This window comes from Fundulus heteroclitus, chromosome 21 (genome assembly GCF_011125445.2).
Source record: "Fundulus heteroclitus isolate FHET01 chromosome 21, MU-UCD_Fhet_4.1, whole genome shotgun sequence".
Classification (NCBI taxonomy): Eukaryota; Metazoa; Chordata; class Actinopteri; order Cyprinodontiformes; family Fundulidae; genus Fundulus; species Fundulus heteroclitus.
The window spans coordinates 5273125-5299858 of record NC_046381.1 but is presented as its reverse complement, the minus strand read 5'-3'; the positions used below and the strand labels follow the sequence as shown (position 1 = coordinate 5299858).

The following is a 26734-nucleotide window of genomic DNA, read 5'->3' as shown; positions in this document are numbered from 1 at the left end:
AATACAGACACTTCACTAATTTTGTCTCCACCATGTTCCGGCTCATTTAAGAGAGGTAAATGCAAGCAAAGCACCTCAAATATATTTAGGACAGCAAAATGGAAATGATCGACAATAATCGGGTGGGACTATTTGCTGAGAAAAGCAGGAACACACTGGGGTTTATGTGACTACAGGCTTGATACCCATCACATGTGACTCAGCATAGATCTGCAAATACTGTAAGCGTTGCCAGATAAAAAGGTGTGATATAACATTTTAGTGGCTGAATCAGCAGCTCAAAAACCATCAAATTTAGCAGCAAAGAAAGAGCAAACAATCTCTGGTGAAATTTACCCTTAAGTGTTTCTGTTCAATCTCAGATTTCTCCCTCTACTCAGGCCCCTTCATGTAAAAATAAGACCATCGTTCACTCTTTAAGAGCTTATTTAACATACATTTCTTACGTGAATAAAAAAAACTGAATTCATAATGCATTTCCTTTAAGAAGATGAATTCTCCCAACCTACAGCATAAATCGGTGGTGTGTGCACCTCCACCATCAGTTATGGACAAATCATCTGGACCTCCATCCGTTGATCTGCAGAGCAAAGCAGGGGCTCCCAAACTTTTCAGCCTATGCCCCCCCCCCCTTTTGGTGTGGGGGATTTTTTTCTTCTTTTTTTTCTTAGTTTTTGGTTAATTGTGAGAATAAAGTTATAAAATGACAAGAATAAAGTAGTATTTTTATAAGAACTCCTCCAAAGAAGGGCAGCCTTCCCTTTGTGTTGAAATGAGGAATGTTGAGCATCTTGTAAAGTTATATTTTGTTATCAGTTTCACAAATAAAGAAATGCAATTTTTTTTTCAGAACGTCAGCATCAAATTATGTCTTGACCCTCAAGAGGTGTCTACAAATCCGCACTTGGGAACTCCTGCGTTTTCTATGTAAAAATGTTATTTAAGAGGTTTAATGACAGCCAGCCTGGTTCTTTGTCCCCAGGTCAACACATACACATTTTATGAGGAGGAGACAATGCATTGAATAATCATTTATTATACATCGGGCACACGAAGAATAAATTATCTTTTTAATAAAAATTTTTATAAATCAAAAGGTCACTTAGCAGGTTTATTGTAAATTGAAAGTGTTTTTTTTTCTTCTAGTGTAAATGTTTTTAATGCATCATGTGTATTTTACTGTGAGATATATATATATATATATCCATCCATCCATCCATTTTCCGAACCGCTTTATCCCTCATGGGGTCGTGGGGGTGCTGGTGCCTATCTCCAGCGTTCACTGGGCGAGATATATATATATATATATATATATATATATATATATATATATTGTGATTTTATACTTTTTGAGGACCCCAGGAAGACTAGAAACGTGTTTGTGGGAGCTAATGGGGATCTGCATAAAGATAAAGAGGATGGACAGAGTGCTGCACACCACTGAGTATGCCATCCTGCACATAAATTGTAACTCAGCACGCCGTTCTGTGAGGATAGCCTGGCGAGTCCATTCAGAAGGAAAGAGACGGACTAAAATCCGATAATTGGCACATTTCACCTTCTATAAGCCAGTTTGAAGGAACCTCTGAATACCTCAAGCTGGTCTTCATGAATTAAACTGATTATTTCTAAAAGGTCTGAATCACGCCGCTGACATTCATTTGGACATTGCAACCTTTGCACATTACTTTTGATTTTAAACTTCTGCTGGAAAATTACCTCTAATGTGGGTAGCTATAGGATGTAAATGCATGGACATTTTTAGATTACACATTCTACTTCATATTAATAAGTCTCATGTTGAGCTTGTCAATTTTCTGTACGCTATGCTACTGCTGCCCAATAATTTACCAATTCTAGGATCAATAAAGTACATCTAAAAATGTTTAAATAATATAAACATTTTTTTTCCCATGCTCACACTTTTTTCTTTTGTTTTTCTTCACTTAGTGCACAGGTGTCAAACTCAAGGCCCGCGGGCCAAATCAGGCCCGTCAAGGTAAGTTATCTGGCCCTCAAGAGCCAAAAAAAACAGCATATCATGTCATAAAGTAGAGGCATATATCCTTTTAAAGTGTATAAAGTGGCTAAAACTGTGCCTCTTGTAAGTGTAACTCACCCCAATATCAACTTTTTTTGCAGATAAACTGTATAAACTGGGCCTAAGGTTGCTACTTTTATGTTACTGTGCATTTTCTATACTACTGTGTGAACTGCAATGAAATTATGAAATGAAAAGTATCGTCTATACACATGCAACCGGCCCTTTTCATGACTTCGTGATGCCAAAGTGGCCCCATATAGAAATGAGTTTGACACCCCTGACTTAGTGCAATCCCAGAATCCCAGAAAGGTAACTGTTGAATTAAAATTTCAGCATTAAACATTTACCTCGTTCAATCTCCTAGGACCCATTATAGCTGAGTTCGGGTGCAATTTGGAGGTGTGTGTGCTTCTCTGCACCTGGGGATCTTATTCCATGATGAGTGCAGAGCATAACGACTATGAAGTGTATGTGGATGTTTTCTGATACAATTGAAAAGCTAGACTCTCTACACGAAGCTGACAAGATCTGACAGGACACATTTATTTGGCTAATTCAATCCTAGCTGTTGGATTAAAAAAAAATTAAATACATGAAATAAGTATCTATAGACGTTATGCTTCCGGAACTTACATGAAATCTACTTAAATAATTTATACCGTTGGTAAAAGCAAACCATGTTTGCCAGATTGATGGCTTTGCCACAAAAAAACAATTGCTTGTAGTGTTTCCAGCAGTACAAACACGACTCACATGAATGGGATCCAATATCTTCACAGCCGCTTTGCTTCCATCCTTTTTGTTGAGCACCTTGTAGACTTTCCCGTAGGTCCCTTTCCCGATTGTCTCGATGATTTCCCAGGTGTCGGTGGGATCCGGAAAGTTGTCAAAGACAATCGATTTCCCTGATTGTGGAAACATCTTCAGCAGAGATCTCCTACACAGAGAAAACAAAAGCAAAACCTCAGCAACACAAATGATGTACTAATAAAGCAGAAGAATGCAACCGATGACAGAGAATTTTGACAAGAAATAAACTAAAGTACTGAAAAAAATACGTTTCCACCAATATGGGTTTCTTCTTATTTTCAAAAGCTCCATTTTAACGGTGTAAGTCTCTGGTTCAGAGGATATAGATGAAGCCGTCTCCCTTCAGACGGATGGCAACAAACAGCACTTGGGAGGGAAGCAGCACCTGTACCTATGGAATCACCTGTAATATCTTTTTGCTTCCAAACAACAGGTTGAAAATCAGCATAAATCCTGGATCAGCAGCAATGACTGGACATCTGAACTGTTCTCCATGGTAAGCAACTGTTTGCATACAAAGGGCGATGTCTGCACTACTTCCATCAGTCAATAGCCATCAGGGTATAGCTTTCCCCGCAGACACACCAGTTTGTCATCAGCTGGTAGCCACATTGCAGAGCGTAAATAACCCACCCTGCTTTCAACTGGAGGAACTTCAGCAGCGGCAGAAAGAAGTTGAGTTGTTGTTTCCTGCAGGACCCCCCCTCCAATCAGCTAGCCATGCTCCCTTTCATCCACAACAAATCATAAATCAGTGAAGGTCATCCAAGGACTTACCTGACCAATTTCACCCACATGAATGTGTTTAGTTTAGACATAAAAAGGCTCTAAACATACCAGATAAACCATTATTGTATCACATCATAGATAACTTGACAAAAAAAAATGATTCTTCAACTTAGTTTGATTGACAGTTTCTGAAAGATCCATTAGCATAAATGGATCTTGGCATAAAGTGAATGATGGGCTGGAGGATGCTATGGTCCACTCTCCTCGTTATTAACAATAAGTTGCTGCATAATCTCCATGAAAAAGTAGAAAACCTTTCGATGACCTTTAGAAAGCTTGTAAAACTTGTGAAAGGAACTGCAGTGGCTTACAAAAGTATTCACACCCCTTGAACGTTTCCACATATTGTCACATTACAACCACAAACATAAATGTATTTTATCAGAATCTTTCTACTGTGAGGTAGAAAGAAAATTCTAGATCACTGAATTTTGTTTTGGTGTGAAAAACTATTCAGCCCATTTTTTATATAATTTTTTTACATCATTGCAGCTCATATATTCACACATTTGCATTTTTTGCACATTTTTGCATCATTGCAGCTCATATAGCATTAAAAATGCTATCGGAATCCTAGTCTTAAATTGCACAAATAAATGCATTCATGCACAAATGCCCTTGCACAATCCAATCTGTACATAAATAATGTCTCTTTATTGTTACATTTCAATTGTTTGTATACTGTATATTTAAAATCTACTGTTTACTTCTAAATCTCTGCTGCACCTAAAACTGTAATTTAACTTCTATTGCGATTTACAAAATACGAAAATTTTTTCTGTACGCACTTTGTGCATACCGAATGACAAATAAAGTTGTTTAAGTCTAATATTTTACTTTCTACTTCACAATTGTTTACCACTTTGTGTTGGTCTTTTACATAGGATTACAATAAAATATATTTATGTTTGTATTTGTTTTTTGATAGTATGTGGAAAAGTTTAAGGGGTGTGAATAATTTTGCAAGGCACTGTATACCTGATTCTGCACAAATTCGAACCCTTCAGTTTGAACTTTAAGCCCCGCCCCCAAAGTTGTTTTTCTAATGAGAAACCCCCAACTTGCACAAAACTAAACACACGCCTCAAACCTGAGCACAATTCTTCGTCTAGGGACATTTCTTTGCTTTCTTTGACAAAAATGGCTACATATGGGATAAATATTTTCTTATGTGAATGGTCAATGCCTCTGTACGCCTCATTGGTAGAGAAAGGTGTTGCCAATTTGTCCCCAGTTCCCTGGTTATTCTTAATAAAAGAAAGCCTGGAGTGGCTCAATTGTACAGTCAATTAGTCAATTGTTATTATCTAATTACATTTTTTATTTCATGATACATTGCGTGAAAAGCACTTTTCTTAACCAGGCAAAAGTTAATTCTGGTATAGCCCCTTTAACAAAACCACTTTAGAGGATAACCGGAAAGTCTGGATGAGTAGAAGTAAAATCTAAAAAGATTGATGGTTTAAAACTCTTGTAGGTTATTGTGGATAAGAAGGGGTTGTTTCAGGGGACTGGGTCTTCAGCAAAAACACTCAGTTTTCTTATACAAGCAAATCATACAACTCTTCTTATTTATGTATATGCTTAACTCACGTCAGTAAGCGGGAGATATATTTCTTTAAAAACATAAAATGACATCCTTTAAGTTTTTAAGATACAATCAATTAATGTAACATTTATTTTAAAAATATCAGAAGACAAACCCAAGAACAGAAACCGGAAAGCTCTATGTTTACATCCAAATATTCAGAAGAGAAGGCCAACAAAAACAGATAAATCAACCGTTTAGACCTTTGCAACACTTTCAAATCAAATATTTCCCTTTCTCTCAAGGGTATCCGTTTGTTTTACACTTAAGTTACCGTCCGTCAAACTCCTATGTAAGATAATATTTGAAAAGTTGACTCACACTTACATTATTCCCCCAATAAGACACGGGACATTTTGAAAAAGAAATCAATCCATTTCTGAGCGAAAGGTTAGCATGGGAAGCAGGCCCAGCACGGCCGAGAGTGAAAACCGCAGAGGAGGAGCAAACAAGGGAGCTAATCTCACCAGCAATTCCCCTTCGCTCGGGGGCTGCCATTGGAAACCTTCAGTAAGTAGTAGGAGCTGCAGTGGGATTAACAGGAATTAGCCCGTGTTGCAGCATGAGCCTTTCCCCTTATAGATGCCCATTCATACGGGGAGGAAAGCTGTTTACACGCCTACGGCATGCATTGGCGCAGAAGGCCATCTTTATGTTCAGATGTCAGTGCAGCGTTCTCTCTCAGGCCTACTCTGGCTTTATTTTATCGCTACCAATTACCATCATGGCGACTCGAATACTAGTGCATCTGTGCACCAAATGCACCGTTCAGTTCAAAGAAAGCATACAACTCTTTATCAACGCTGGAGCAATTAGGCTCCTGTGTGTGGATCCGTGCGCTGGTATTCGTAACGGCTATTGTACAGTACCAAGCAATCTGCAGACGGCTTCCATAATGCATCGCTGCCCTTGCGTGTGTCAACACGCTTTGACACATGAGACAGGAAGACGAAACCTGAGGACTCACACTGGACACCTCCAAGCAGAGCACAAGCAGGCTGCAAGGAAATAATCCCTCAGAGAAGACAGTGTGTGCGCGTGTGTGTGTGTGTGTGTGTGTGTGTGTGTGTGTGTGTGTGTGTGTGTGTGTGTGTGCGTGTGTCTGTTTGTGAAGGGTTACCCAACCCTGTGTGGCCCGGAGCGCTGGCTGGATGTCGCTTTTCATTAACAGTGTTGAGACATGGCATTAACCACAGCCTGTGTACAAGTGCACATATAATGAGCTACACATGTAAGGCTCAGCGTGTGTCTATTGTATAAACAGACACATGATTGGGCTTTTATGTTTTGTTAAATAAATTGTACAGATTTTCAAGTGTATAAAATATGTATGTAGGAAATCTTTCCTGAACGGAGACCTTGACAGAAGCGGTGCTGCTTTGTTCTCCTTTGTTTTTGTTGGGTGCCGTAGAAAGAACTGCTGTCTGTTTTATGATTTAGGACAGAGCCACTGATGGATGTATAGCTGTCGTTACTGTTGCTCTCTTTCTGTAATCCTGACCCATTGTTTTAAGCAATTTACTGGACCAAGTCATTAATCAACTTTGGTTTCTTTCTTTGTCTTTCCCCCCCAAAAAAGTACACCTGGCTCAGGGGCTTATCAAGCTGTCTATTTTTTGTTATTTATGGGGTTGAGAGTGGGGGTGGGGGTGAAGCAAAGTTAATTGAATGTCATTACCTTTGTGTACTTTCTTTGTCTCCCTTTTTCATGGAAAGCATACCTAAAGACTGTTTATCTGTCTCTGTCCAGGAGAAATACTTCATTTAAACAGTGCTACCATTAACTTGGTATACTCCTTCATTTTCTTATAGAAAGTACTGAAAGCCCAACATGCATGTCTCCATCTGTGTCTCTTTACTGGAGGATATCACTGATGGAGATTTTGCATACATAACTATGTCCTATTTATTAATTTTTTTCTTTTCTGCTGAAAGTACTTCTCGCTTTTAGGTTTAGCTATTTTTTTTAACCACAGGGTAACCATTGATTGAGCAGTTGTTGCCATGAACTCTGTGCACTTTGATTTTCTTTTCCAGAGAAACTAGCTCTGAACAACTGCTTCTATCTATGTCTATATGAAGTTATGCACGTCTCTTTCCCTGGATGGAGCTGTAGATGGACCTATGTCAATGTATAAACAAAAACACGGATGGGTTAAGAAAAAAAAAATGATGGACACACATATATATACACACACACACACACATATATATATACACATGTGTGTGTGTGTATATATATATATATATATATATATATATATACATACATACATACATACATACATACATACATACATACATACATACATACATACATACATACATACATACATACAAAGCTAATTGTTACCAGTAATTGACCAGCTGCATCTGTGTTTAGCTGTGTCTCTTTCCAGGAGGAAGCCATTAATAGGAGGTTTGCTGTGATTTACTCTTTGTTATTGTTGTAATTCTTACTTGTACAAAGAATCAGAATCAGAATCAAGTTCATTGCCAAGTAGGTTTGCACTCACAGGGAATTTGATTTGGTGTTGATGGTGCAGACAAAATAGATATATATATACAGAATCTATAACTATGTACACAGTAGACTGTGCATTAATGTAATGCTACTGGCCCAGTGTTTCTGTGTTTAGCTGTGTCTCTTTCCAGGAAGAAGCCATTAATAGGAAGTTTGCTGTGATTTACTCTTTGTCATCATTGTAGTTCTTGTACAAAGGGCTACTAGCCCAGTGTTTCTGTTTGTAGCCGTGCTTCTTTCCAGAAGAACCTATTCATGAACCTTTCACTTCTTTATTACCTTCTACTTCTTTCTAAATCAAAGTACTTCCAGCCTGGAGTGTTTAGTCATCTCTGTTTATGGAGGAATGCATTAAAGTAGATCTTGCCACCAGTAGTCCTTCTGCTTCTGTGTTTACCAGTGTCTATTTTCCTCTGAGGAAGACCTTGGGGGAGAAATTGATTATCTTTGTTTTGTCTTTTCAGTAGAAGGTACTCCTACCCTAGAGCTTCAGAAACTGAATGTGTCTCATTTCTGAAGAAAAAAGCCACTTAAAGAAGAAATTGCTGCCATTACTTCTTGCAGTTTGTTTACCAACAGAAAGTACACCTGGCCCAGTGTTTCTGTGTTTACGCATGCATTTTTCCTGAAAGAAGTCAGTGTTGAATCTAAACACCATTATTACCAACATGTACTCTTGTTGTCTTTCTCACAGAACATATCTCTGGCACAGTGAGTCTGTATCCAGCTGCATCTCTTTTTGGATGGAGACAGCAATATTGCTGCCATCAGTCAGTTCATACTGACCATGTTGCTACTGGACGTGTCTCCCAGTTAAAAGACGGTGGTTCCTCTCCACTGTCACCACCTGCTTGATCAGGATAAGACATTTTGGCAAACTCAAAGACTCAATACATTCATCTGCGATCTCATTGAGATCTCTTTAATTGGATTATTTTTTAAATGATTTGCATCTAGACCAAACTGCATTCTACAAAATTTAAACTAAAAGTATGCTAATAATAATAACAATTACAATAATAATAATAAAACCCAATGTTTGCCAGATCTCAGTAATCAAAAAGGGTTCAGTGGAGATAACACTAGCTTTAATGCTAACATGTGGAGAATCAATCCCAGCTGATTTGCTTTATATCCATGTCCTCCTCCAGAGCAGTGCTACAGCTAATCAGATCTAAATTGGCACTTGCTTGGTTGATTTTTTTTAATTTGTTTTTCATACTGTTATCAGCATTTGAGTGACGTTGAATAAGTAATTTGGCTAACCTTCAGATTACTTAGCATAGGAAATACCTGCAAGCAAAATTATAATTTCCAACTCCATTTAGTGCAATCAAAAGATGCAAAATGTTCAACTTATTACAGATTTTTGTCAAATAAAATCATATCCCAATTATTTTAAATGCATAGGTAAACATCCACTAGAATAATCCATACTACAAAAACTTTCCAGATTAGCATTTCTTACGTCATAAACAGTGCTCAAAGTCTTATCAGGTGCATTACAAATAATATTTGACTGTCTGACCAAGGAAAGATTCGTATCACTGTCAAATTTTGTAATTTCATTTAAAAAATGACAAATCCTCTAAATAATATATTCATTTACTGACCTTTGATTTTTGGTGAAGAGAAAAAGCAAATAGAGGCACCAGGATGGTTGGAAACAAAGCATGCCGTTCTGCTGAGCCACTCCCATAGCTTGCAAATAAGGAATCCAAATGAAGGAGGTATAGTATAGCAGGACAAGGAATAAAGGAAGCATATAGGCTATCCAAAAGATGCACATATAGAAACAACGATCAGTATACTCACAGTTCTTTAAGAGATTCAACATGGTTGATGATCGGATGATTTTAACACCAGGCATTAGAGTTGTCCCCAGGTGAACCTGCACGTTCGTTATATATTAAAGATCAAAAACTAAGGTGAGCACACTACAGTTATTAGACTCCAGCAATTAGTTTAAGTAATCGGTCTTAGTATGTCCGGTGGCCGGCAGCCCGGTGAGTCTCATAGGGTCATAAATTAGCCCGGCGGAGGATAAGCTAACAACAGCAGCGAGGAGCGAGTCAGGTGTAACAGGCCATGACTGCACAGGGGTGCTCTCAGCATCATTTAGCAGTGTCCCATTACACAGGCAGCGCAGGGGGAAGGAGCTGCTGAGAGGCCGAGCTGGAGCTGACCCGAGAGTCCGGCGCAGAGGCCTGCCGCTTAAAAGCCCTTTAACACACACCGTCTCCCTCAGACAGACTGTATGGGACAGTCTGGAGTTTAACTTTGGTACTTTTCTGGCTCTGCATAAGTATGAAAAGAAATTGAGAATAGAAAAAGTACTTTTCTGTTTATAGACTTTAGTCTCCATTAGCATGCCTTAAATATATCAGGATTTCTCAAAACGAAGTCTGGAGCAAGGTAGTGAAAAGAAGTCCAAATGAACCCCTAAAAGAAGTCCAAAACGGATCAAGACCACTTTAAAACTTTACAGGATACTCTGACTCTGCAATGATGGGTGACTCAAGTCTTTTGCACCACACTGGAAATTAGAACCTTTGTATCCTTTGTAATCTGACATAACAGGACCGTAATTATGAGAAACAGCCCCATCCACTGTTGTTCGGTCTGAAATCAATCTATTTTTCCCTTCAGTCGTCTTATTTGTTTACATTAATAACACATTTTATGTAAGAAAACTTTGCTCAATCGTCGCTCTCCCTGTGCGAGCAGGAAAAGGGATTCACGCAGCTCTGGTTTACTCTCTGCGAAATTATTGATTCTGCTCAAACTGTCAGAAACTAATTGCTGTGGCAGTGAAGCTGATGATTTATCATTCAGACTAGCAGATGGCACCATGATTATTTCCCCCTAAACTCCCTGAAGCATGTCATGTCTAACCAGGATAAAAACTTTAAGATGCTTTTGGATAATTGGTGTTAAGTCAATTCAGCATTTTTTTTTTTATCTAATCATTACAGGCCTGCAACGTTGAATGAAATATTTTTAAAAAGTCAAATTGGTAAAAATGACTTTAAGCCAATGTAAAATATTCTGTTTTGGCAGTAATGCTCCATTTGGAGTAAGAGTCAGCCTCCAAGCAAAGTTCAAGGATCTATAATTGGAAGATGGACTTGCAGATCGAGGCTCCATCTCCAGTTACCCGGGAAGAAAATGGGCTGGAACAAAAACAGAAGTCTTTATTTCACTGGTCCAGCCAACAACCATCATCTTTTCTGTTGTTGTCTTTTGTTTTTCTGGACGCATTCAACAGATAGGAGACCCAGTGTAGATCCAAAATCCCCTGAAGCCAATTCTTTCTGGGAATAGCCTGGACACTCTCCTATTCCTCGTGGATATCCACAATAGGAGAGTGTTTCTAGAGAAACAAATGTATGTATCCCTCCTGGGCCTGCTATTTTTTGCAGCTCAACTTTGAAAAATCCTTATTTAGGGCAGAAGTTTTCCTTTTTTTATTTTATTTATAATTTACAAATGCTGATAGGGAGATTCAGGGTCACCTTTTGCAATAACTTAGAGGAGTTTAAAATAGCTGGGCTGCATTATTCTACTTAAAACAACATTCAAGAGTTGATTTTGACAGAATAGTCCGTGTGAGAAGACATGGAACCAAAAACTGAATGAATTAGACATTTCTTATTACTATGAGGTTAAAAAAATTCAACCTCATCCAAGATTCCTAAAAATACGTTTCAGTAGATTATAGCCCTACTATTTTACTGAGAAATAACATTATGACGTCATCAGCATAGCAATAGAGATATATTTTGAAACAATAGACCCGAAAAAGGCAAAAAATATGGGGTGATTGGCAACGGTCTGAACACAAATCCTTGGGGTGCACATTGCCAACCGAGAAGGGCTGCAGAAGAACATTAAGGTAAGTCAACTAAAAGACTCCTTTTTAACAAGAATGGTTTAAATCAAGAAGCGTAACTTTAATACCGATAACCTGTCATGACAAAAGGATATTACAAATTCTCAGGATTTAAAGAAACTGTGCTGAAAGGCAAAAAAAAATCATTACAAACAGAGACCCAATAGAAGACAAGCTACCATACACAAGGAACACAACAAAATAAATGATCAAGAAACAAAACCTAAAGGAGTGAACTGATACAACAATGCTTAGAGAACATAAAAGGAACACAGGAAAACAAACTGGATAAGGCGAGACCTAAAGTACACAAAAAGGAAATGCTGAAAACACAAATGCATAAATGAAGACTAAAAAGATTAAAATGAAGATGAAATAGACAAAGGTAAACCAAAACATCTGGAGTACATGAAGAACGTTGTGTCTTCACAGATGGTTATTAACTCCAGGAGCTGAAATGAAAGGGAGCCAGGAAAATAAGACAATAAGAAGATTTCAGAGATGGGAGAGGACACCAGAAAACAGCTTAGTGTCAAAGGGCTGCTTCTAATTCGTACAGAAGAAAATCACCAGACAGTGCCTCATCAATAATTTTGCTTCAGGGCAACTGAGTTTCTACAGTAATAAATTTGGAGGACAAAGCTGTCTTTGTCCATTAATGCCACTTTGTGATAACTTCTGCCGTATTCACCCCCCCACTCATCATTGTTGACCCCACTCCCCGTCTTTGTGGGAGGGTCCGGGCGTATTTGGCATGCCGACTAAATTGTGACTCCTTCGGGCTCATCCTCCAGGGTCCGACGACTGCAGAGCTCCAACCTCATTTCCTGCTCTGCTGCTTTCCAAATGGCTCATGAACGCTGGACTCAGACCAAGGATAGAGATGCACCGATGGCTACTTTAGCCGTATGATTAGACCAGACAAAAGGTCCAGACTGGTGTACAGAGCCTCCCTGCCCCCCACCTCATTATCTAACCTATTTATATCACATGGGTGTCAAATGTTTTTGGCAGAGCTTCATAGGTGCTGATGATGTGACACAGGGCCATATTTGACACTTGGAGCTTCATATGAAGTGGGATTTGATAATGGTCGGAGAGTGTTTAACTACTGTTGGCATAATACAAATAATGCGTTTCTCTCCATTTTATGTGTTAAAACGCAAAAGAAACATTTTCGCAAGTAGATATTTTACACAAATATGTGTACCACTGGTTTAAAAAGAAACAAACCCAGTTGGAAATGAACTGTTTATATCAGCCACTTTTGCTCATTTCTTTAAAGCCATATATAGACTCCTGAGCCCAGGATCGCTCGACAAATTATTGTTGCTATTGCTGCTATTTTTTGCAGCTCAACTTTGAAAAATCCTTATTTAGGGCAGAAGTTTTCCTTTTTTTTTAATTTATAATTTACAAATGCTGATGGGGAGATTCAGGGTCACCTTTTGCAATAACTTAGAGGAGTTTAAAATAGCTGGGCTGCATTATTCTACCTAAAACAACATTCAAGAGTTGATTTTGACAGAATAGTCCGTGTGAGACATGGGACCAAAAACTGAATGAATTAGACTTTTCTTATTACTATGAGGTTAAAAAAATTCAACCTCATCCAAGATTTCTAAAAATACATTTCAGTAGATTATAGCCCTACCATTTTACTGAGAAATAACATTTTCTCAAATAACAAATAACAGGATCGCTCGACAAATTCCAACTTTCCCAATCAGATATCCAAGCTCAGAAGCTATTTTGGTGCATTTCTGACTGCTAACCATATTCAATCTGGAGTTAATAGTACATATACATCTGGTCAGATTGAGGCCCCGTCCACACAAAGACGAACACGGTAAATCTACATTAAGAAAAGAATATGCACCAGCATGAGAGGATGCAGAACCACTAAAAACGCTGCAATAGGGCCATTGGTGAGACTATGACATTCCCACAGAGACATGCAAAAAATACAGGAAATGCAAAAAACTCATGTGACTAGACACACATTTATGCACTTTCAATGCAATCACGTGGGTTGGAAAAGGACACAGAAGCCACAGCAAAGCCAATGTTTGCCTTAGTATGAATGCTATAGTGGACGGCGCCATCTTTGTTATTTGTGTAGGTGAGATGCATGAGGGTTACGGAGAGGCAACGTCATCGTCTTAGAAAAGATGTGGCTCGCATGTACACAAACAAACAAGAAACTGTCCCTTTTAAAATGTATCCACTCTGGGATCCGTTTTCAGAAATGATATTTTACAGTCCCTAAAATCTGCCGGATCTGTGTGGACACACAGCCTAAACGCCAAAACGATCTAATTTTTGCCCGGGCGGGACCAAAGGGCGGGACCAAGGGAGGAAAAATGTTTTTTACTCATGGCACGAAAACAAGGTTGAAAAAGTAAGGACCACAAGCTAAAAGAAGAATTAAGTTAATTCTTAATTAATTCTTAATTGCCAGTTAAATAAAGGCTTTTTATATTTTTGAAGAAGAGTGCTTTGGACCTCCTTTTTTCTATTTTCTAAAAGAAGAATTGATTGATTAATCATTTTTGGCTGGGCTATAACATATTGCCATACCTGATTACAAATTTAACATGTATTCACTGATATTTTTTCTGTAACTGAACTTGTTAAACTGCTGACAAAAAAAAAGAAAAAATATTTGCATAAAGGTGCCAAATGTGGTAAAATATTGGCCTCATTTTCAAACCTCATGTTGCAGATATTCAATGAAATGCTGCATTTAATTCAATGGAAACCATTCTGGTCATCTTGAAAGCTCAAATATTACATTTACAAGTTTATCCAAGTTGTATCAGAACTCTGCTGAAAAACACGTGGAATATCAGAGAACTCAGCATGGCGTATGACATATTACATAAACAGATAATGAGCTTAATTTCCTGACAGGTAACCTACATACTGCTGGGAAAAAACATTCAGGGAGGAAAAAAAAGTGTTCCCTCTGTCTTATGCTGCTGCACGATGTCTCATCCTGTGACATGTACACGATAAGGATGATGAGGCAGTAATCCTCCTGCAAAGCTTAAGCCGTACCTAGTATCCGTTTAACAGTTGCAAGTTCAAATCTGACAGCACATTTGACTTGAGTTAAACGTTTTTTGCACATAATTATGTAATCTGGCTGCCTTGATTACTATATGCACCACAGAACAACATAGAAACCCGAATAACGAGTCAAACGCTCATGGAAAACTAAATTACTGAGCTGTCGTGTTTTTAGAAAGGAAAATTCTGCAGTTTAACAGAAACGTTGTCTTACCTGAGATTAAAGGTGCCGCTCTGAGACATGTTTTCAGCCCCAGCTCTTCTGACAGACAAAATGTGAAACATGTTGGGATTCAGAACAATAATAAAAGGCTTGAGGACAATTATGTCGTTGAAACTGAAGTGGTTCTGGACTGACGAGCAAGTAGTTCAGCTTTGTCTCCTCGGGCCCACTCACTGAACCCGACACTGCCATCATAGGGACACTCTGGCACAAATTACGTAAGTATCTTTGCTCCATGAAAGCAAACTAGAATCAGATTTTTTTCATTTTTAAAACGTTATAGTTTTTGATTTGGACCACACATGGAATGATTAAACATTTCTTTGTATTTTGAGGTGTCATTGCGATCTGAAGGACACACTGGAGTTCATTCAGGCCGATTGATTGACTGATAAGGGCATTGATCTGTGTTGAATCACACTCTTTATATGCAGCATGCCCAAATCAATGTTAACCTCCTACAACTGAACACAGCCGGCTGTGTTATGCCACATTTCCACAAGGTTAATTCTCATTTTAATGGCCTCCACCAAGGTCTCATTGTCATGTCGTGCAGCCCTGCATTTTTAGCTCACACAGAGGGGTCTTTAAACTCATCCCTTCATCTCATTTCGCTGCTACAACAGCACATGCAGTACATTCAAGCAGCAAAAACATTGTCCTTTTCTGTTTGCTTGACCAAACACGCCGGCGCACTCGAGAGCAGCCAGTGGAGCAACGGCAGCGCGTCAGACCCAATCAGGAGAAATCAGAGAACACTTGAAGGAGATTTAAGGAGGCGCGCTCTGATTGTTGATGCTTCAGTGATGCAGATCCGCGGACGGCTGGATGGGTCTGCTCTGCCGCAGCCAAGTCAGACGCCGCCTGTGAAGACTGATTGAATAAGGCCACTGATGATGCTATTGTGTCCGCAGTTACGTGGCATGAATAGCTGACGGGCCTGTGGCCTGCGTCAATGACTGGCTATTGTGGCGAAGCGCCGGACCGTGACTTCCCCAGCTGTCTTCTATAGGACATCATGGGCTAATGAAATGAGAATTGGGAATGCACAGTTGATAGAAAGATCATTAGGCTATCATTGCCACAACCATATACATGCATTGTGCTCCATTTTAGCGCTCCTTTATTCAGCTGACCGGACGACCTTGAAGATTGTAACACTGGTGTGTGTGTTCTCACACACTTTACAGCTACTTTGGTGTACGAGTTGCACAGTTTACACTGTTATCCTTTTGCTGTGCGAGTATTCTCATTAAATCAAAAGACAAACGTGACTTAAAATGGAAAAAAACAAGAAATCGGTGTGCTAAATTTGTTGCAACGCTTCAAGTCTTTTCACAAGGTCGACTCACAAACCAAAGTGTGCTTACATGAAACTAGAATGGGGGAACCACAGTAACTTTGCCCTGCATGTCCGGGTTATCGATGTGTAGCTGTAGGCTGTAATATACTGCCTGGGTGGTGGAGTTAAACCTCATCCAATCCTTTTCTCTACACAGCTCACAAGAGGACAGCAGAAGTCATATGAAGCTTAGTTTGAGATATATTTTCTTTAAAAGGCTATTAATAACATGCACAGGTAATGTAACAATTATTCTAAAACTATTATTAAACAAATTCTCATTTGCATTTATCGTTTATCGGTTTACGCTTTGCTAATTAAATCAAGTAAAATACACTCTTTAGAACTGGCGAGAAATCACAGTCATAAAACAACAATCATAAAAGGCTAATTTTCTTTCCAGGATCTAAAAATATTCTTCTGGAGGCAAAAAAGAGAATATTTCATCTCCAATATATGCTAACAAAAATGTAAGCTGCAGCATTTTCCTAGAGTAGGACAACAGTAAAAAAAATAAAAAATACACAGATAAAACATGATATAACTTGTTCCTACTGTTTGGTCAAAGGAGAGTTTTAATACAGCAACACAGCTAATAGCTGTGCTACAGCTAGCAAGTTAGTAGTAAGTTAGTAGTTTAAAATGTCCACTGCCATAAATCACTGCTTTAAAAAAAAAAAAAAAATCATAGACCTGCATATGTTCTGATTTTTGAATTTCTGTAATGCGGAAAGCAGTAATGATGGTAATTACCGCTATTGTTCATATTTGGGTGCAAGCTAGCGTTAGCCCTGAAGGACAGCGAGCTGTTATGTGAAGTTATAAAAATAACAGTTTGCAAGGCTCATGAAATATTGCTCTATCATCATCAGATTGTATTTTTGTTTTTTCGAAATGTGGCACAGATGTAGGTTTACTATTGGTTATTAATAGCCGCTGCTATTGTTCCTGTTATAACAACAAGCTAGTAGTGCAGCAGCAAAGCTAGCTGCTACTAGAAGCTAGCCGCTGCTTTTGAAAAGTCATGGGGTTGATTTTCTTTAAATCTTCTCATTAATTTTCACCACATGACAACTATGTTGGGTGACAATTAGCCTAAGTGGGTTACTTATTAGGGTATGCAGTTTTAATTATTGACTGCACCTTAGGATGTTGCTGTTTTCTTTGAGAATACTTGCATCTATGTTAACATTTCCTCCAGCTGAGACCAAGTTTCAAACATGGAAATATCAATAATTTAACCTAAGGTGTGATCATGTTTTGGATAATGTTTTAGAGACACCTTGCTTGTAAACATATAATACAGTAAGAAACCACAAAACCTTCTTGAGAACAATAGGTTTTACTTGAGGTAATGACATTATAAATCCTGAATAAGTTTCCTATGAGTGCTGCAAAAATGTGCCTTTTACGATTGTTTTTTCCCCCCAATCTTACTTTATTTCTAGTACTTACCTTGTAATTAAATGTAGACACATTCATTTGCTATTATGCTGAAACATAATGATTTCACAGTTCCATCATGCTGTTCAGTCTTGTAAGGATTAGACAGGAGCACAGCAAAAGGATTTAGACCAAATCTTGGTTTTGAGTTTTCTTTTGAGTCATTCAAATTTATTCAAACATTACAGTTGCAATGTTATGGTAGTTCTAGGTTTGTTCCAATGGCTTCTATTTATTTATTTTTTTGCCCCTGTCACGTTTTATGGAAGAGTTGGACCCAAGCACAAACAGGACTGATGAAACATGCTGTTGGTATAAGTTAATTGAAACATGACTTACAGAAAACAGAGGAACTGGTTGAGGAGAACAGAGGAAACACCAAGAAACTGGAGGATACTGGCTCAGCAGAACAGAAGAACCTGGCGAGGGTCGGTTTAAAAGGCTAGAAGCGCTGATGGGTGTCGTGGACCACCAGGTGGGACTTATCAAGGGAATGGAGAGCAGCTGGGGAACAACAAGAAGAACTGAGAAGAAATGTGAGCAATGAATAGAAAATAAACACATATGGAAACTAAACATGAACACAGCTGGGCTGGACAGATCCAAATGGAAAAGCAAGGGAATGAGAAAATAGTTAGGGATCAACCGATTAACTGGATAGAAACCAAGTCTGATGATTACCAGACCAGAACCATGTGTGCATATTTAATCAAAACAGAAAATAGTTGCAGTGTTATTATTGTTAATAGCAAACAAAACAGAACTCCAATTATCATGACCAGTGAAAGTACATTTATCCATAAAAAAATAATATAGTTTAGTTTTATATCAGATGAGTTTTGTACTTTTGTTCCAATCATTTGACCTTTTTTTTAGATTAATTTTAATTTTCTGGTATACAAATTAAACAAACCTTTCCTCTCTCCTTTTTTTTGCTTTACCAGCCATAGACAAAATTCTAGCTTGCATAACTTCTGCCTTCTTTAAAAGCATGTTCTACTTTACTTCATTTGAAGGTAAATTGGCCATGACTGGAAAAAAAACCGGCCTACTGCTGAAATCTAACTGAACTCGGAAAGTACAACCCAACCAACAAAGCAGCTCTGACCATTTTTCACCCATCCTCCTTTCATCCCACATAAGTGCAATCAGCAGAGTTCATGACTTGCACTTGAACGGTCCAAACAGTGACTCATCACCCAAACAGAGAGCAGTGTGTGGGAGTTGTGATGCAAATGCTCTCTTTAGCTCGTCGATGTTCCGGCCCATCTTTGCGTTTGAGTGCCTGGGCTTTTGCATGAAGTTGGTACAAGGGTGCAATGTTGAAACAGAAATTAATTAACTCTTTTTGCTTATTGGTGGGTCTTTTTTAAAGAGGGGGCCTCTTTTACAACTGACACACATTATAATAGTAATACTAATAAAAATAATACACAACAAAGGGGTCATTCCTATGTAAAATTAACATCTGTGACCAAAATATTTTAATATATAGGCTGCTGTTATTGTTTATCAGAGCAACTAGGAACCTTTAATTAGTAATCCATGACTTCTTGCTTCTCCGGGGTAAAAATACGACGCGACACATACCTCCGTTTCCCTCATCAGCCACTCTTCCAAGTGGGGAAAAACATTCCTTTTCCTGCCTTAGTTGGTTTTAAATGTGAGGTTTCGACATAAACATGCCATGAAGGTTTGCTTCAGCTGAGAAAAAAGCGTTTGTGAGCATCAGCGCTGTGACAGATATCAGCATTTGCTCCAGTCTTGAGATCAGATCACGCAATATCCGCTTGTGCTTTGACTTGTAGGCGGTAGATAAAAAATGGCTCTTAACCTGACAAAGGCGCTTTAAACTTGTTGGTAACCGGTAAAAATAAAATGTAACTGGAGCATTTATGTAGTATATACCCAACCATGTTGGTCATTCAAAGGGTCTTTTTTATTAGTAAAACAATATGTAGTGTTTTCCCTGGAGTACAATTTGGGATGCGATATTTCTCTTAGCCACTCTTCAAAATGGGAAACATCAAAGAACACGCCGTTTTAGTCGATTTTCGTGAGGCATGACATATTGGCATGAAAATAGCTACAAGCTCCCTTGTCTACAGTCAGAGCATTAATTAGCCCGAGTTCCCTTAACAAACATAAAACACTAACTTTATATAGTAGAAAAAGTGTTTTCTCACTTACCAACATAAATTTGCTGAACGGAAACGGTCAGAGGAGGCTAGCGTTGAGCTTTTTGATAGCTGACTATGGCAAGAAAAGGCTCAAAATGTGGAAAAGCTTCTCATGCCTCACTTAATAAATGGTGGAGGATCAGTGATGGTGCGGGCCTGTTTCTCTTCCAAAATGTATCTATCAAAAACGTTTTGACATAAAATAAATCTGATATCCTCTGCCAAATAACCTAAAATGGGCCATCATTAGGTCTTTTTACAGAATATGCAGCAAAAACCAAACTAAATTGGTTCAACAGACACAAAATCAACAACGTGAGCGGAAAAGAAGAGAAAAGGAAACAGGATATTGGGCATTGTAGAGCCAGAGTGTGAGGAGGAGTGGTTGAAGATCCCTCTGTCTGCATGCTCCAACTTTGGGAAATGCTATAGAAAAGGGAGCAAATCATTCAGAAATAGAAGGAAACACACGACTGCAGCTGAAAGGGTGCAACTTTATTCAACTTAAAATGAAAAACAAAACAAAAAATCAGATAGTAGTGGCTTTGCTCTCTGAGGATGAGACAGCCTGCACCCGTCCCCTCATTCGGTGCCGTAGATGTCCTGCGTCACTGGACAAGAAACCAACTTTGATTGGCGGGTGGACTTGGGGTTCCTTTGTGCCGTCATTTCTGCGTGTTTGTGTCTGCGTCACACTGCGTCATCCTTTTTTCACGTGTGTCCGCGGGTTACTTTCTCGTCACGCTTACAGAACCTCGTGCAGTTTTCAGCGTATGCATTTCTTTGCATCAGCACAAACAAAAAAAAAAAAAGATGTTCGGAAATTAGAAGCAAAGCATTTTGAGCTTAAAGGGGTACGCCAGTGTATCTTTGTCTTTTTTCTTTGTTATTGCAGATATCTCTGTGTGTGTGTGTGTATGTGTCTGTAGTGGTAGGGGGGCATTAACCCAGATCTCAGTCAGTGCCTTTGGCCCTGATTTCTTCGTCCCTTTCCAGCTATTTTACCACAACTTAGCAGAAATAGGTCACTTTAGGTTTTGCATGCCTGCTATATGACTCACATCTTGCAGTGTAAACATGCTGTGACTCACACAATCACTGCAGCCATCTTGTTTCCCCCATATTCATGCCGAATTATGTGTTTGCCAGCATGACGTCCCCCCACCCACTCCCTCCAGCCCCATCATTCACGTTGAGGGGGCTGTTTTTTTTTTTTTTTTTGCTTGCTCTATGGGGTCCCCCCAGAATGCACGATGCTCCCCCTCCTTCCTCTCCGTGCTTCTAAGCTCAGAAGACTATTATCCAGCAGCCTGCAGTGAGTTCTTATCAGTGACAACCAGACGGAGGGGAGAGCGCGTGAGCAGCACCTCCAGACTTGTTGATTGAGCAGCGTTGGCAGAAAAGGCTGCAATTGTGTGGAGGGTTGTGTGATTGGAGATTAGCATCTAGCGTGTCTTTTTGTTTAAAACGGCGACGGGCAAATTCCATTAATAACTGCTCTTTAGGCATTTTATTTCAGTTTAACGGCATCACGGTTCACAGTTGGAACAGGAGAACCCATCTAACGTCAAACTGTGTTTGAGCGGAGACTTCAAGGTGCAACACTGTCCCCTAGTGCCCCTCGGCCCAGCCGGTTAGACGGGTGAATCACATGCTGCCACCCTGCTGCACCGTGCACTACGTAATAATAATCACACAGAGATCTGAGGATGGATTAGACGACTGCTTGGTGGCAGGGACAGGTGTTTGACCGCTGTACAAGCAGAAAAAGGACAATGACAGGCTTTCACCCTGCCTGTGCGCAGCACTTCTTACAAAGAGGGAGTCCATGATGGCGTCTCTGTGACTCTGTGGGACAAAAGTGCTGAGGATGTAGTTTTTTGTCTGCATAATATACCTCAAACTATTGTGGTATATTATGGCAGGAAAGGTTATTGTATCTTTCAGTCATGGATGGGATTGTCCAAACATGCCAGCCAAAGGTTTAGACTCACCTTCTCCTTCTGTGGTTTGTCTTTATTTTTATTCCTACCTCTGAGAACTTAGCCTTTGCCTTCTGCTGTGAGCAGCCCGCCATACGCAGCATCAGAGGTCTGCACCAGGTCATTATAAATAAATAAGAAACTTTTAAGGAAAGCAACACTGCGTCTGGCTCGGATCTCGGGTCTTGTGTTATTTAAATTAGCATTTAATTCTGACCTGGGTAATTCGGTCTCTTAGGTGTTCCTCCTTTTGTCTGCTCCTTTCCATGTATTTTTAAAAGGCTTTTAAAGTCAGCAGCACAGCACCACTACAGCACCTTTTTATTGTATCTGTATGTTTTGTATGTCTTACGTATTGTTTTATGGCTCTATTGTAAAACACTTTGGGTACCGTTCGGCTATTGTAAAGGGCTATACAAATAAAATTGATTGATTGATTGATTGATTGATTATCCATGACACGATACCGTACAACCCTGATTTAAAGCTTTAGCGTACTGCATTTAAATACTTGGGCCTGTGCTGTAATTTTCTTCCCCTCCATCGAATCTTAAGCTACTTTCAAACCGCAGGTCTTGATGCTCAATTCAGATTTTTTGCTGAAATCTGATTTTTTTGAGGTGGCCGTTCATTCTATTGTTGATCGCGACCGCCATCGCACTGCTGTCTGAACGCAATGAGGGTCGCTTTGCGGTCTTGAAAGAAAGCTAAAATATACAGGATGTTTTAAATTATTTCACAATTCTGTGTTTGATATCATTCTATATCCTTTTGAGTCATAGTTTTCATGTCTTCTCTATGTATCTGCATTGTAGAAAGTCACATAAATAAGGAAAAACCATTGAATGACAAAGGTGAGTCCAATCTTTTGACTGGTAGTGTATACTTTTGTCAAAATTGACATTTTAGATTCCCCGGATATCATTCTTCCTCCACAGGGCACTATCAGCACTTCTCAGACAGATGGCACCACTGTTTTCTCTAACTGATTCAATTCATTTCAATTTTATTTATATAGCACCAATTCATGAAACATGTCATCTCAAGGCACTTTCCAAAGTCAAATTCAATCAGATTATACAGATTGGTCAAACAAAATTCCTATCTAAGGAAACCCAGCAGATTTATATCAATGCTTTATAGCATGAAACAAATTTTAGAGCCAAAACAAGAAACCTTTTAGGCATCGCTGATGTATTATCAAAGAACCATCCGTCCGCCCTTTCAATCAATTAATATTATTTATATAGCACCAATTCACAAGGCAGATTGCTTAAAACATTTTCTGCCTGAAGAAACCCAGCAGACCATGCAATGAGTCATTGGAGTCGCCTGCTTTGCGTTGTTGACTTTGCAGCAATCCCTCACACCGAGCATGCATGTGGCGACAGTGGAGAGGAAAACTCCCCTTATCACAACAAGATCAGCAGCACTGATCCAGAAATACTTTCTGTTAGAGGAAAGCAAAAGGGTAATGACAGATTAGCTTTATCTAGGAAAGGAAAGAAATCCATCTGTCTATCCATCCACTGGTCTGTTAATCCATCTGTCCATCCAGGGATAGTAAAGTTCATAACAATACAACTAGGAAAAGACTAAACAGGCATGGATTGTTTGGAAGGGCTGCACGGAGAAAGCCTCTTATTTTCTTAAAGGAACATGGCAGAAATCCTACAAAACATTCAGTGGTTTGAAAAGAATAGCAACTCCTTGAATGAATTTAAAACCACCAAAGCATACAAAGTGTTTTGTGTAAGGATTTAATGTGATAGACCAACAAAAAAGTAATGCATAATTACAAATATTTACGTGTTTTAGTCTCTAAAACGGTTCTGTCAGGATTACTGGTCTAACCTCATCAATTGTCGAATCAATTCCCTCGCCTCCTCGATGAAGCATCCCCACAGCATGACGCTGCCATCACCTTGCCTTAATGTTCAGGGTGATAAGATGTTATTTTCCTTCACAGCACAAAGCGTTTTGCATATTGGCCAAATACGTTTGGTTTTGTCGTGTTACAACCACCTACTTCAATCTGGATTTTTATGGGATACAGCAACGTAAAGTATCGCATCACTGAGACGTGAAAAGAAAAGGACCGACGATTTTACAAGCACAAGTGAAAATCTCAAAATGAGGCACGGATTTGTATTCAGCCTTCTGTACTCTGATACCTCCTAAATGTAATAATAACTTCAGGGGTGATGAATATTTGTGCAGCAACTCAAACCATTCCCGTCTCATCAGAATAAGTGAAACCATCATTTTATTACTCGCAGCAAGTATTAAACATTAATTTCTCTGGCTCCGTTTGCTCGGCAGGCTAATAGACTCCTTTGCTCCGCTGCGAACCCTGTAATCCGTCAGATGACAAGACCTCTGCTTTGTTGTGCAGCAGGTTTAGCAGAGGCAGACCCAATTTCACCAGTTCACGTGCATTTTACTTGCACCATTAAGTCAATGATTGGTGGTGATTACAAGCGGCTCTCTGTGAGAACGTCCAGATGCTCTCTTTCTGTCAAGGTCGGAAGCATAAAGGTGGACAGGAAGGAGGGAAAACGAGGAGGAGGAGGAGGAGGAGGGTGAGCTGAATTTTGAGCAGTGACGTAGCAACTCCTGCCAAAAAAAAAAAAAAAAAAAAAGAAGGCACAAAATGGAGTCCCAGCTGGCCTCGCACAAGAGCCGGGGGAGGAGCGGAGATTGCTTCAGGCTCCATTAGGCCGGCATCCGAGTCTCCATCACCCAAGAGTTGTTAGCTTCACATTCCCAGTCGCTACACTGTAATATCTGCAGCTACAGATGCCGTTAAACCCCCTGAAAAAGAGAGCAGGGGTGACATGTGAGGAGGAGGGGCCCAGGAGGGATGCAGCCGCATCACCAGCATGCACCTGTCCCCTCTCTGGCTGCCAGCAGATTGGCTGCAGCTTCATTTCAAAATACAGAGGGCTTAAAAAAGGAGCATTTAAGAGTAACAAGAAATGAGTGAATCAGATCATAACAGAGGGAGGGTGGCGGACAGGCGGATTGGGATGCATGTGAATGAGAGTGACAGTGACAGAGTCCCGTGCAAAGATAAAGAGCGCGGGTTCAGCCCTCCGTAATGGCTTTGCACAAGTCATTTGTCACTCTGCGTGAAAAGCAAACGGCGACGCTTTGCTGTGACACCATTAGCCGAGGGTGCCTCACAAAGTCCTCCCTGCACTCCTTCCAGGATCTAAAAATATTCTTCTGGAGCATCCAGCTGCGCCGGAGCGCCCCCTGTCAATGCAGCACCTCGCGAACCCTTCGCATGTTTCGCTTTAATTCAAACTTCTGCTGCTTTAAGAAGATCTCAGGCTTTTTTTTTTTTTGGTAATGTGTGCATCAGTGACCAAACAACACAACTGCACACGCCATCGCCCTAAACAGGAAGGCCGGGCAAGAAGAACTTCTAGATAATCAGCGAAGCAGCCAGAAGACCCATGGTAACTCTGGAAGAGCTGCAGAGATCCACAGCTCAGGTGGGAACATCAGCTGACAGGACAAATGTCTCAATTCTCTTATAAAATCTGGGCTTTGTAGAAAAGTAGGCAGGTTGTTGAGTTGAAAGTCAGTAGAGGGTAAACATTATATATATATATATATATATATATATATATATATATATATATATATATAAAAGGTGGTCTGGTCTGAGGCGACCAAAGCTGGGCGTCTGAACACATTATGTCCATAGTGAAACATGGTGGTAGCAGCATCATGTTGTGGGGATGTTTTTCTAAAACAGGTGAGACTTAATTTGAAGATGGTTGGAGATAAATATTTGTTAATCCTTGAAAAAAAAAAAAACTTTTAGAGGTTTCAAAAGACCTGAGATTGGGTGAAGATCAAAGCCTATTCATGTCATGGAACTGATTAGATCATATATATGCATACGCATCTGTATATACAGTCATATTCAATAGATTAGAATATTATTGAGTTACTGAAATACACTAAGTGAAACACTATAGATTAGACACAGACAGATGTTTTAAAGTCTTTATTTCTGTCATTTATGATCATTTTCACTTACAGCAAATGAAAACACGACATTAAGATCGTAATATTACATCAGGCTAATTAAAAAAAAAACATTTTATTACAGAAATGTGGGCTTAGTGAAAAGTACGTTTAATACCTGCTTAAAGATTATTTTTAAAGGTACTTTTAGTCTGACAAACGAGGCTCATTGAAAATGCACGTTTGTCTAATTAATTGAATATGACTGTATTTATCTTTTTACAGACTCGTCATAAATATACACAAGAAACACATATTGGCGAAACGTTTTTATAAACAAACTGATTTTATTAGCAGAAATAAGATCAGTGCAGCAAACAAACAATTAAAACACCTCCAATTATTGTCAAAAACTGGAGAGAGGAACCTGAAAGTGTCGTTTATCAATATGACATGTGCACGCTGCCATCTAGTGGACATTTGTGTTACTACAGAGACAAAAAAACCTCCAGATATTAAAATTGATGGATCTTCCCAAGACAAAAAAGGAATAAAACTCCTAGTGAGAAATACAAAAAACAACAATTAAAGGATGTGCGACATAAAAGCTGAAAGGATCCATTTCCATCATCAGCCTATTAAGATGCTCTCTGTGGCGTCGCGCAGCGGCTGCATGTGAGAATGCAACACCCTGGGCCTCTTCCCTGAAATGGGCAGCAGCTGGCCGTTCGCCTTCATCTGGTCGATTTTTCTGGACAGTTCGGGGTCGCTGTCGATGACCAGCGTGCACCTTTGAGCGTAATTAACCAGAGTCTCTTCACCTTGGCGAAACTGGCCCACCAGGGGCACCATTTCCTTCCCGGC

The 26734-nt window shown here is 39.4% G+C and overlaps 1 protein-coding gene across 5 annotated transcripts in view; it reads right to left on the bottom strand.

Annotated features, from left to right (window-relative positions):
* The window catches only part of myo3a (myosin IIIA), a 95998-nt gene extending 90299 nt beyond the window's left edge, over positions 1–5699 (bottom strand). For 2 of the 5 annotated variants that reach the window (XM_036125373.1, XM_036125375.1), the window contains exons 1-2: positions 5559–5699; positions 2798–2981 (exon numbers count right to left, since the gene is read on the bottom strand). In XM_036125373.1, the coding sequence (XP_035981266.1) occupies positions 2798–2981; positions 5559–5560 (186 nt within the window). In that variant the 5' untranslated portion in view covers positions 5561–5699. Of the gene's footprint in view, positions 1–2797; positions 2982–5552 lie in introns of all 5 variants that reach the window. The other 3 variants (XM_036125376.1, XM_036125377.1, XM_036125374.1) reach the window with 2 other exon arrangements.
* Positions 5700–26734: the final 21035 nt, after the last annotated feature.